Source organism: Berghia stephanieae, chromosome 6, assembly GCF_034508935.2.
Source record: "Berghia stephanieae isolate SIO BIC M18660-M18661 chromosome 6, UCSD_Bste_1.3, whole genome shotgun sequence".
NCBI classification, from domain to species: Eukaryota; Metazoa; Mollusca; class Gastropoda; order Nudibranchia; family Aeolidiidae; genus Berghia; species Berghia stephanieae.
In genome coordinates, this window is record NC_088365.1 from 60,178,884 (window position 1) to 60,191,383 (window position 12,500).

Here is a 12,500-nt window from a genome sequence, read left to right on the forward strand (position 1 = left end):
TCGAATCAATTGTAATATCGCCAAACAGGCGTCATGCCCCGTCCTACAGGTTAAATGTTGCTGTTGACCAGGGACACTTCCAAAGCGCTTTGAGCACATTTAGTGTATATTGTACTATATAAAGCTCTTTTTTCTAAAATAAATTTTCACAGGACTTTGTCCGAGGACTGAGTACGTTCATAGGCTTGGAGCAAGGGACGAAAAGGCATTTTTACCAAAAGTGGATTTTGAGGTGGTAACTTTTAGAACTTGGGAATGAGATAATCTTAAATTTCGAGTGGGTTCATATATATATATATATATATATATATATATATATATATATATATATATATATATATATATATATATATATATATATATAGAATCGTGTTTGATACAAATGTGGTACGAAAAGTGCTCGACATGTAGCAACGGAGCGAATTATCATTTTAATATTTACCACAATGTTTGAGACATTCTCAAACATTGTGGTAAATATTAAAATAGTATATATTAATATATGCATATATATATATATATATATATATATATATATATATATATATATATATATATATATATATATATATATATCGTAAACATGTTATTAAAGTGGATGAATATAGATCTGAGGAAATCATTCTTGATTGTGGGGTCCCCCAGGGTTCAGTACTTGGACACGTTCTTTTTGTTCCAACCTTGGCCCTCTGTCTAAAGTCATCAGAAGTTTCAGTCTGTCTAACCATCAATACGCTGATGATACGCATCTGTATTGCGTTTCCAATACGAGAAATATACAAGAAGTATCAGCCGATAGTAAGAATTGTATTGAATGAGAACAGACTGAAATTGAATGATGATAAGACGGATGTGATGTATGGGGAACAGGAATGGAAAAGTGAAACAGATTTGAAGCTGGGGGATGCCTCCATTCAAATTGTTGACAAAGTCAAAAACCTTGGCACATTCTTAGAATCTGGACTGTCGATGGATCATCAGGTTAATAATTTGGTTAGATCTCTCTTTTTCCAACTAAAAAAGATTGCTTCCGTTAGACGGCTCATATTTGCGATGAAACCAAACGCCTGGTTGTGTCCCTCGTACTATCGGTATTGGATTATTGTAATTTTCTGTTGTTTGGTGTTTCGAAATATAATCTTAGACGTCTTCAGATTGTCCAAAACAGCGCTGCAAACGAGTATTCATGAAGCGTAGGTGCGATTCTGCCAGACCTCTACTTCATGACTTGCATTGGCTGCCTGTTGAGAAAAGTATTAAATTCAAAGCTTGTGTTTTAGTGTATCGTTGTCTTGAAAGCTCTGCCCCTTCCTACATTTCGGAACTAATTGACAGATATTCAAAACCCCGCCCCTTACGTTCGGCAAGTGATTCCACAAAACTAGTTGTTCCTCGAATCCGGGAAAATGCTGGAATGAGATCCTTTTCTCATTTCGGACTTCAGTTTAGAACGCCTTACCAAACATTCGTGAAAACGAATCTTTGTCTATTTCTAAACGTTCGCTTAAAACATACCTGTTTCGTTTTAGTAGATGGTATGAGAAGCAAGTTATGTCTTGTTTGGGTAATGTGTTGTGTGTGTGTGTGTATGTGTATGTGTGTGTGCTTGTGTGTGTGTGATTAAGTATGTTTCAGCCAAAGTAATTTGTAATTTAAGCGCTTAGAGCCTGGTGTCTCGGAGTTATAGGGCTATATAAGTTTTCAGCATTATTATTATTATTATTATTATTATTATTATTATTATTATTATTATTATTATTATTATTATTATTATTATTATTATTATTATTATTATTATTATTATTACTATTATTATTGTTATTATTATTATTATTATTATTATTATTATTATTATTATTATTATTATTATTATTATTATTATTATTATGGATATGTACATCTCCCTTAATTCCTTTGTCTTAAGGCACTCAATCTATCCAAAACGAAACTTATATTACTATTAATCCATCCAAATAAGTTTAAAAGATAGGTATCGAATGGTTTGATGAATATGATTGTCGTGCGCAGCGCTATATCTTCTTCTTCTTCTTCGTTTCTTCTTCACCATCTTCTTCAAATGCTATTCCTCATTACAGTTTACTTAGTCATAGAGTTTAAGTGTTGATTTTTCCAAGAGACAAAGAAAAATGTCCAACTATTCAATACAAATTATATGACCCATTATCTTTTAAAAGTCTCTAAGCCAACTCAGGTCTCACAACATTCAAAAGCCAATGCTACGAATCTAGATTTGATCATATCTTGAGATCTTATGTACCACACGGGACATAATACGACGTATTTATATTGCTCTTATCTTATTTTCTTTTTCTTTCATTTGAAGCTACGCCATTTATAAACATAACATGAGAATAGCGATGGCGTCGACTTTAAACAAAATATTATCCATTTTTTTAATTACAGGTTTTCAATTATTTGAGGCAGGTAAGTTTGTAATTTTGTATTGATAAATTATAATGTGTCTCAATATAACCAACAAATCGTGCTTGACCCAAGACATCAATTTGGTATCATTTCAATCATCAACAATCTTAATCGATGGCTGAAGTAAAAGGTTGTGGGAAAAGATATCAAGCAAACGCTATTTAATTTGTGTAATTGTAATTTTCGGTTCTGTTCTTAATTCTTTAAAGATGTTAAGAGTGAGGTGTAGCAGATTATACATATCACGCAGTACCCATTACGTAACTATCACATGACCATTCTTATTATACTTTAAAAATAGTGGCACAATGCAATTTTTATATGGGTCACGGAAATGTTTCAATTGTGACATCCAATCAAAAGTCGCATGGCGGCACTATATTTTTACGTATTAATGAGAATGATCGCACATACATGATACGTGATACATGAAAGTCTACGTGTGATCTGCTAAACTTCTCTACTATCCGATTCAAAACAAAGTAACCATTGCGATTCAAAATTCTAATCGGTGTGAGCAAGGCATTCTATCAATTGAATTTAAATGGAAATGGTTAGGATTACAAAATGAGAAGCACCGCCTAGTTGTCCTTCAGAGCCATTTGGGCTATGGAGCCCCAGTTTATCCCGGTTTCTATAGCGTGAAAAGAACAATAGCAATCCTTTGGATAGGACGTTAGTCTGTCACAAAATACTTTCCGTCAGATCTAACAGTCTTAGCTACACAAATATTGCCTGGTGGACTGAATGGTCATAAAAAATCTCGACAGTACCCAGGATTACGACTCTTTTGTGACGCCAACGGAGCTATCAATTGAGTAGTATATAGACCTCCTTATCGTGGCAAATAAATTTATAATTCATAATTTAGATCTGTAGTTCATACCTGGACTAGAAAAAGAACGAAATTGACGTCACTCAGCTATTTATTATTGTTTTTAGCCAGCCATTTTTATGAGTATTTCTCACTAAATTCAATCAATCAGATCATACACGTTCAAAAGTTAAACATAGTTATGTGTGTTGGTACGTTATATCCGTCTGGCGAATGCTGTGAGCAGTTTGTCTAAACGATTAGCATCAATACCGGCGGTCATATTTGTGACCCACCATCCCATAACGGTATTTTGTCGGGAAAAACTCTTCCCTTACCCACCATCTTCCTAATGTTTTCAAAAAATGCCATTTGAACGAAAACTCACAAAATTGATTTGTTTACTCTCCAATTCAAAGGCAATAAATAGATACATACCATACATTATTGTGTGCACAACGAGCTTTTTCAAAACAGCGGTAAGTTCTAATGTTACTGTACTATAACAAATAATCTTTTCTTCAAATTGTGTGATGTACAAAAGTAAACAACAATAAGAAGAAAAAAAAGTTCATTGTAACGTGATGAATGGAATTGTGTTTCTATAGTTGGTAAAGAAAGGGTTAAATGGACTCTCAACATTAAATTTAGAGGTAGCATGCTAAGAAATATGACCCCCGAGTCTGGTTGATTGTTTTGTGTGTGTGTGGGGGGGGGGGGGGTTGTTGTAATGCATGAATTTATATTTATTCTCCGCCATAACGAAGAGATACTAATAAAAAGTTTTCTTTTTGTTTTTATTAATTCAATTCACAACACAACACCGTATTGGGGCGGTAGGTCACATTTATCTGACGGATTTAGAATAATTTCTTCGTACAAATCTAAGATAGATTAATTTTCAAAGACTATAAAACACACTTTACCGTTAACTCTCTCCTTACCGATCCTTTTCAGTACTTTCCCCAAATGGCAGGCTTACCCAGCAGAATTTTTTTTTAAAGCTCAAACGAGGTCTCTACAAAACAACGTTATGTTCTTATTAATTATACAAAGATCATTCTTCATTGTTTGTGATGTAAAAATAAATCGGAATTTTTAAAAATGTATATTGTGTCGTAACAAATGTGACGATTTTGCTGCAGGTGGTAAGGAGAGTGTTAACGAATTATTGCCATCCCGTATGAATATTAAAATTGCCTCAACTATCGGGAGCCTGTGTTGTGTAAAGGTAGCACCGTCTGACAGATAATCAAAAGGTCTGAGGTTCGATCCCCGTTTGAGGTCGACTGACTTTTTGGGATGGATTTTTTTTTCTTGTATTTTTTTTCTTGCTTTGTCTGGAACCTTTCATTCACGCTTGTTCAGTTCTTTATCTTACACCGGTGCATACTCCTTAATTTCTTAATTTGATATTTTCAAAAAAAAAATATAATGAATCAACTCATTGTTTTCGTCCTCGTCCTCTCATGTTCAATGTATACGTTGTTTGATGCAAGCGAGGGTTCACAGAGTAAAACGCGTACACTTGTGAAGAATATAGGTAAGTAGAAGGTCTCGAATTCTATCCCCAGGCGAGGTTTTTCTTTTTTTTTTTTTTGCGTTGTCTGGCATCTTTCATACACGCTTGTTCAGTTCTTTATCGTAAAAATATATGTACAGTAAGGCACGTATCTAATAAACGAGGTCTGAATCGATATAGTCATTAATAATATTGTTGATACTAATTTAGTATAGCTGGTATAAGTGATTAGGACATTACTCTGTGTTCCGAAAAGTCCCAAGTTTGAGTCCCGTCCCGGGCAATTCCATTTTGGTTTGTACTCGGTAGCTATCAGACCCACAATTTGCTCTCCTGTTGACATAAATTGAGATTATGGAAAAACGCCATTAATTTTGATTTCAGATTGATTAAGTGTATAGACACTTAGATAAGCACGCCTCTCGGACAGCCGTCACAATGTAAACAATGGCAGTGAACTACACAGGCTTTTTTGTCAATGATATGTGTCTAAGTAAAATACCCACTGTTCCACTGCTTGATCAATAGGACTAACACAGAAAACTCTATGTAAACTTGAATGTTCTGATCAAGATATCCGTGATTACTAGTCACCAATTTGGTGGTATGTAAACAACAACAATGTTCAGAGAGAGAGCCCGATTTCATTCACGTTATTATACGTAAAAAAAAAACAACTATATTTGTCGGAGCACATGTGATAGTGTGTCGCAAATTCCATGTTTTTAATTGGTCAAAATTCTACTGGTTAATTGCATCATAATACTTTCCAACTTCATTTTTCATTTTTACCAGATGGAGAAGCTTTTATTGAAATCCTCCCACAACATCTCTCCAATATCATGTCAGAGGATGTCCAAATATCATGCAAACCTCAAGGACTTAATCAGAAAGCACGGGAAATTTTATTAATACAAATCTCTAGAGAAGGAGAACAACCAATGGTCGTGATTCACCCGACTTTACAGTCATCAAAAATACAAAAATCATCAAATCCTAAATACGAAACAAGAGGTTACATAGACAAAGATATTATAGACCTGAGTAATCTTAATGTAACACTGTTGAAGCCAGGAAAAGAGTGGGCTGGGAAATACACGTGTAAAGTTTATTATATAGATGTCACTGGTGGTCTCAAAGAAGATTCAGCTGATGGAACACTCACTGTTTCCGAATCAGACCCTGACGTTTTTGAAGATGTCATTGGATCTTTGGTTAAAAGACTGTCAGCAGTTGAAAGTTTAGCCAGTTCTTTAAAAGCTAAAGCAACTTTACTTGAAGATGAGACAATGTACCTTAAAAAGAAAACAGCTACACTAGAGAACAAAAAGGCTGTATGGGAAAAGAAGGCATCATCCCTTCAAAACAAAGTCTTACTTCTAGATAGGAGAACAGAATATTTAGAAAGTAAGGTGTCCTCATATAAGGACATGGATTCTTCAATCGTAGAAAGAGTGTCTACACTGGAGAACAAAGTAGAAAAGATACAATCTTTAGTCGGCAATGATTCAATGCTGGACGTCAAACTGTTTATAATGAAGAAGAACCTGGACGAGCAGATAGATGGACTTGCCAAGAAGGCAACTGTTTCTACAATTGACAAGAGGGTAGCCGAGTTGGAAATGATTACCAAACAGGTATTTTATGATCCACCGCGCGTCAAACCGATATTGTAGAGTAGTGAATTAGAGGCTAAAAATCGAATCCATACGCAAAACAATGAAAATTGGGTAGATTTATAATTTTCTTAATAATGATGTAGATTTTTCAAGTTTCAAGAGATATAATAAAATTACATTTCTAATTATTTTAACTTTCATTTAAATTTGTTGTGTTTTATTTATCCAAATTTATACAATTTTGAGAAGATAAGAAATATAAGTATATAAATATATTACTAAAACAAACCAGATCGTACATAAATGTAATGTGTTCATGTTTTACTGCCTCTTGTCGCTGGCTGAAGAACGGTTTTGAGTCCGAAGAGCTCCGGGTTTGGTAATTTGTTCTTTTTTTAAAGATGTTAAATGTTAACATTTGAAATATGTTAAATTCATTTTTGGTTATTACTTCTTACAGTCCATAGCTTCTAGCAGTTTGGTACCATTATAGATATTTTGTACACTTTCAATATTTATTTCTACATAGTATATCATGCTCCAGTTTATAAATTGATATCTTACTACGGAAGTGCATTTTTAGTATAAAATATCATCATATGAAGTTTTAATGTTCATTGCATCGTTATCATCACCATTATCATTTTCATCTTTATCGTTTTTAAATAATGTGTGACTGATAACGACAAAAATAATACCATTGTTACATTGACTATTCATTATTATTACATGATAGGTGAAGGCCGAGCAAGCTACTGACAAGAACTCTCTATCTTTAGTAACGAAGAGAATTGAAAGTTTAGAACAAAATGAAAAGGATCACGCAGCACAAATGGAATCTCTGAAAAACAAAGAATCAACCAATGAAATCGGCTTGAAGGGAATTGATCAAAAACTCTCACAGGAAATAACGAATAGAGAAGCAGATAAATCAATTCTAATTCTAAATAAACAGAAAATTGCTGCATTAGAACAAAAAAACGGAGACATTACCAAGACGTTAGAGATTCTGAAATCCAAAGATTTGATGATTGCGAAAAATGTAAAAGAAACAAGCAAAAAACTCTCACAAGAAGTATCAAATCGGCTTAGTGACCAAACGACTTTAGAATCCCATGTCCACAAATTCGACGCTTTCAAACAGAAAAGTGAAGAATTAATGAGGAAGATACAGTCTTTAGTCATAAAGGTAATTACTCGTATTTCTTCCTCATCATCTTATTTCAGTAACCCGCTGGTGGATGATAAAAAGAAGTTCTTCAGAGCCATTAGGCCCATGGTTATCACGGTTTCTATAGTGAGAAACGGAAAATAGAAATTGCTTGCTACCCATATGGTAGGACGCTTGTCTATTGCAAAGTACTTCCTACCAGATCTAACAGACATATTTACCCAATCACTGCTGGGTGGACAGGGATCAGAATATCTCGACTGCACCCGGGATCGATCTCGGCCCCTAGGATTCTGAACCGAGAGCTCAACCAACTGAGCTATCGGTCGGGCATCCCCCCCCCCCGCCCACATAAAAAACTCGATCGTTAAATTAAATAGAGCTTTTATGTTGTTCAAAATCCACTTACCGTGCTCAAAGCGTTCTACAAGAGGTGCCTAGCCAACAGTGGGCACTTAACATGTAGAACGAGACATGATGCCTGTTAGGCGATATTGCATGTGTTTAAAAGACAGAGAGACGGCTGTTAAAGGCTAAATAGTCATTTTACACTTAAGTACTGTGAGAGAATGTGAGTAAAGAGTATTTTCCAGGGGACTCAATTGTCCGCTGAGCAAGGATCGAACGACCTTCCGATCTGAAAGCGAGTGTCATACCACATGATCACATCTCCACATGATAGTTTTAAGAAAACTTGCACATTTTATATATTATAATATACAATGCATTAAATTGTTCTTACCATTAATAAGTGATGGTATGATTAACATCGATATACAAAACTGAACAAATTTTATATGTATCATTCCATTACAATTTTTAAAAATTTTAATTCACTGTGTTATGTTCATTGTTTAATCAGATCATGATATTATCTTTACCAAATTCAAGAATACTGACACATGTGTTAGATAAAAGAAACATTTTTTCTTTTTCATTTTCATTTTAAACATCATGTACTTTGAAGGAACATATTCTTTAGAGATATACGAAATCTGTAAAGCGCTTTGATCACGTTTAGTGGATATTGCTCTAAATAAAAGCTCATGTTTTAATATGTTAAAAACTTAATACTGTTATATTGAGCTTGTTTTACTTTTATAGCTACTTATTGCATTTGAGTTTGTGGAAAAAAAGTCATTTTGATAGATAGTCTTGAAAATTGTCAGTAAGAAGGGTCAAACTGTACATAAATGTAGGTCTGACATTATGGGCTTAGTTTAACATTATTGAAATGGGCAATCTTTTGCGTCATTTATGTGAGATTTCCAATACCACAATTCACAATGAGCCCATAATGAATTGGGTTATCAGACCGGCAATTAAGAGCATGTCGGAGGGGTTAAATGGCATTCACATTTTCTAGGCATATGGACTTGTTATCATTCTTTCAATAATGTGAATTAGTGTTAGCGACATTGAAATGTCTTAATGTCTTAAATAAAATTTATTATTATCAAATTATTTCATTGATGATGTGTATTATCAGTTAAGAAAGTTTCATTCCCATGATTATTTTTCTAGGCATATAGACTTGTTATCATTCTTTCAATAATGTGAATTAGTGTTAGCGATATTGAAATGTCTTAATGTCTTAAATAAAATTCATCATTATCAAATTATTTTATTGATCATGTGTATTATCAGTTAAGAAAGTTTCATTCCCATGATTATTTTTCTAGGCATATAGACTTGTTATCATTCTTTCAATAATGTGAATTAGTGTTAGCGATATTCAAATGTCTTAATGTCTTAAATAAAATTTATCATTATCAAATTATTTCATTGATGATGTGTATTATCAGTTAAGAAAGTTTCATTCTCATGATTATTATTCTTATCAATTACTTCCCCATTATTATTTACAGGAAAAGTCTGGTCGTGATACAGCGAAATCTTCTTTGTCTTCACTTATGAAAATAGTCGGAACCATAGAACAGAAGGAAAAAGAAAACGCTTTAGAAATCAATTCACTTAAAAACAAATATTCTGCAATTGAAAAAAGTTTGAAGTCAGCAAACCAGACACTAACGCAAGATATCACAAACCGACAGTTGGATGAAGTTTCTCTTATTTCTGTGATAAAGAAAATCAGTGAAGTTGAAAAGGTAGATAGGGATATAATCAAACAAATACAGGCAAATCAAATCAAACAATCAGAGATCGAGAATGCTTTGAAAGGCACAAACAAAGAACTCTCACAAGAAGTGAAGAATCGCCAAAAAGACAAAGCGGATGTAGCGCCCGTTTTAAAGAAAGTCGGAATTTTAGAGAGAAAGAGTGAAGACCTGTCGAAAGAATTAAACTCTTTAAAGGGCAAAAGCACAAATGTGGTTAGCAGACTGTCATCGATAGACCAAAGAAACGTACTTATAGAGAGAAAGAGTGAAGACCTGTCGAAAGAATTAAACTCTTTAAAGGGCAAACATGCAAATGTGGTTAGCAGACTGTCATTCATAGACCAAAAACAAGCACTTTTAGAGAGAAAGAGTGGAGACCTGTCGAAAGAATTCAAGGACAGACATGCAGTGGTGGTTAGCAGACTGTCATCGATAGACCAAAGAAACGTAGTTTTAGAGAGAAAGGCTGGAGACCTATCGAAAGAATTAAACTCTTTAAAGGGCAAACATGCAAATGTGGTTAGCAGACTGTCATTCATAGACCAAAAACAAGCACTTTTTAAGAAAAAGAGCGGAGACCTGTCTAAAGAATTAAAGGACAAATTTGCAGTCGTGAATAGCAGACTGTCGTCAATTGACCAAAGACACGCAACATTGGATAAAAAGAGTGGGGGGCTGTCGAAAGAATTAAGGGACAAATTTGCAGTCGTGAATAGCAGACTATCGTCAATTGACCAAAAACACGCAGCATTGGATAAAAAGAGTAGGGAGCTGTCGAAAGAATTAAAGGACAAATTTGCAGTCGTGGATAGCAGACTGTCGTCAATTGACCAAAGACACGCAACATTGGATAAAAAGAGTGGGGAGCTGTCGAAAGAATTAAACTCTGCAAATGTGGTTTTAAAACAGATGAAAGAAAAAGACAACGCAATGGAGAATAGAATTTCGCAACTAGAGGCGAAACAGCCAAAACCTAAAAGTAAATGGTGTTCACTATTTGGAGGAAAGCAGTGCTGAAACAGTAGAGACGAGGGTTATAATAAAATGAATGTCTAAAAAAACATCTTTACTATTATTGGGGGGGGGGGGGGGTTCAGTACATCCGGCTAACATACGAAACAATTTGCATTAAACTAATTCATACCATGTCTGTAAAATCCTCTATTAAGGTCTTTGTTTGATCATGATATGAATTTTATAAAAGTTAAACAGAATATGCTGTTATTTTGTTGTCTCGGCCGTATGGTCTTTACGTTTTACCCAAAAGGTACCAAGTTCTATTCGATTATACGCGGTGCTGTGTAGCTTAGAGCGAGTCACCTCGCCTTGGCACACTTTGCGGTGTTGCACTGCGGCTGACGCTTGCATTATTCCACTCTTCCCTTAGAATATACCCTAAAGACAAATTTCCCTTTTATGATGAATAAAGAGGAATTTATATCATATTTAAAAATGTGACAAATGGTCCCAAAATGGAGTTATGCCTGGTGAACCAGTTGATTAGAATTGCATATTTTCCTTAACTTTCATAGAAGGAATTAAATTGACGTCACTCAGATCTTTGTTATTGTTTTAGACAACCATTTTAATAATTAGTCCTCACCAAATTACATCCATAAGACTATAAGTTACACACATTTTTGTTTGTTGATGCGTTAATATCCCGCTGGAGGATTTGTGAGTATTTTACCTAAACGCAGAGCATCATTAAAATTAGTAAATAATTTCATTGGGGAGAGTGAGTTTTGTTTCTTAACTCTCTCCTTACCGGCCATTTTCAGTATTTTGCCAAAATGGCAGGCTTACCCGGCAGAAAAATTGTTTGTTTGTTTTTTTTTTTAATCTCAAACAATCTCTCTATAAAACAACTTTATGTTCTTATTAATTAAACCAAGATCATTGTGGTGTACAAAATAAATCTGAAAAAGAAAATGTGTTTATTGTGTCGTAACAAATTATGTGACGATTTTGCTGTAGGTGGTAAGAGAAGGGTTAAACCAAAAGAATCTTAACGGTCCTATTTCTGATCCTTTATAAACTCAAACCTCTCCATCCAGTTCATTCTGGCATAATCTTTCCCATTGACGCCATGATTAACAATACTCTGGAAAAAATACAAGTATTTAAAATGTTAACCAGAAAAAATCGTCCTTCAAATATTGATCGATCGCGAAAAGTCCCACGTTTGAGAGTTTCTGTCAAGATGAGGGTCATTTAAATCGATTTATATTTGAAGGACGAGATTTCTGGTCAAAATTTAAAAGACGTGTTTTTTCCGGAGTACGATAGAATAATGAACAGTATTCATGTCTTGAAGGGCCGACTGTCGGAGCTGAACAGCACGTATTAGAGATTAATCAGTGGTCTTGATCAATCGAAAATGAAAAGCTTGTTTACAAAAGAAAAATAAATATTATGTGACCATTCAATGAATAAGTGTAACACCGGTTTAAAACCCAAAGGAAACCATAGATAAGGGGATCAGAATCTATGGTATGAAACGCTGCAGTAATTTAGATAACAAAAAAGCAAATAAAAGCAGGCACGGTATGAAGTGATGTATTTAATCCCTCGCAATAACAAATGCATCTGGATAAAACCTTGGCCAAGTCGATGTTTACCAAAGGCATGGTGACATTTTCTAAAAATGGATAAATTTTGGGCAATAGTTTGTTTCCTTGTTTTTTTCCTCCTAATTTATACAGTGCGATTGGCTTGAATGACTTTTTTATTATTAATTTAAGCTATTGAAATATTCATCACTGGCCACAGCCAACCTGAGTCAAGAAAGCAAAAGTAAATTAATTGC

The 12,500-nt window shown here is 34.2% G+C and overlaps 1 protein-coding gene across 1 annotated transcript; it reads left to right on the forward strand.

The window, feature by feature from the left end:
• The first annotated feature begins 2,331 nt into the window (after nt 1-2,331).
• On the forward strand, nt 2,332-10,846 carry LOC144975360 (uncharacterized). The gene is made up of 4 exons (XM_078919362.1): nt 2,332-2,445; nt 5,577-6,418; nt 7,137-7,589; nt 9,440-10,846. The coding sequence occupies exons 1-4, from the start codon at nt 2,367-2,369 to the stop codon at nt 10,706-10,708; spliced, it is 2,643 nt and encodes an 880-aa protein (XP_078775488.1). The 5' UTR covers nt 2,332-2,366; the 3' UTR covers nt 10,709-10,846.
• Nucleotides 10,847-12,500: the final 1,654 nt, after the last annotated feature.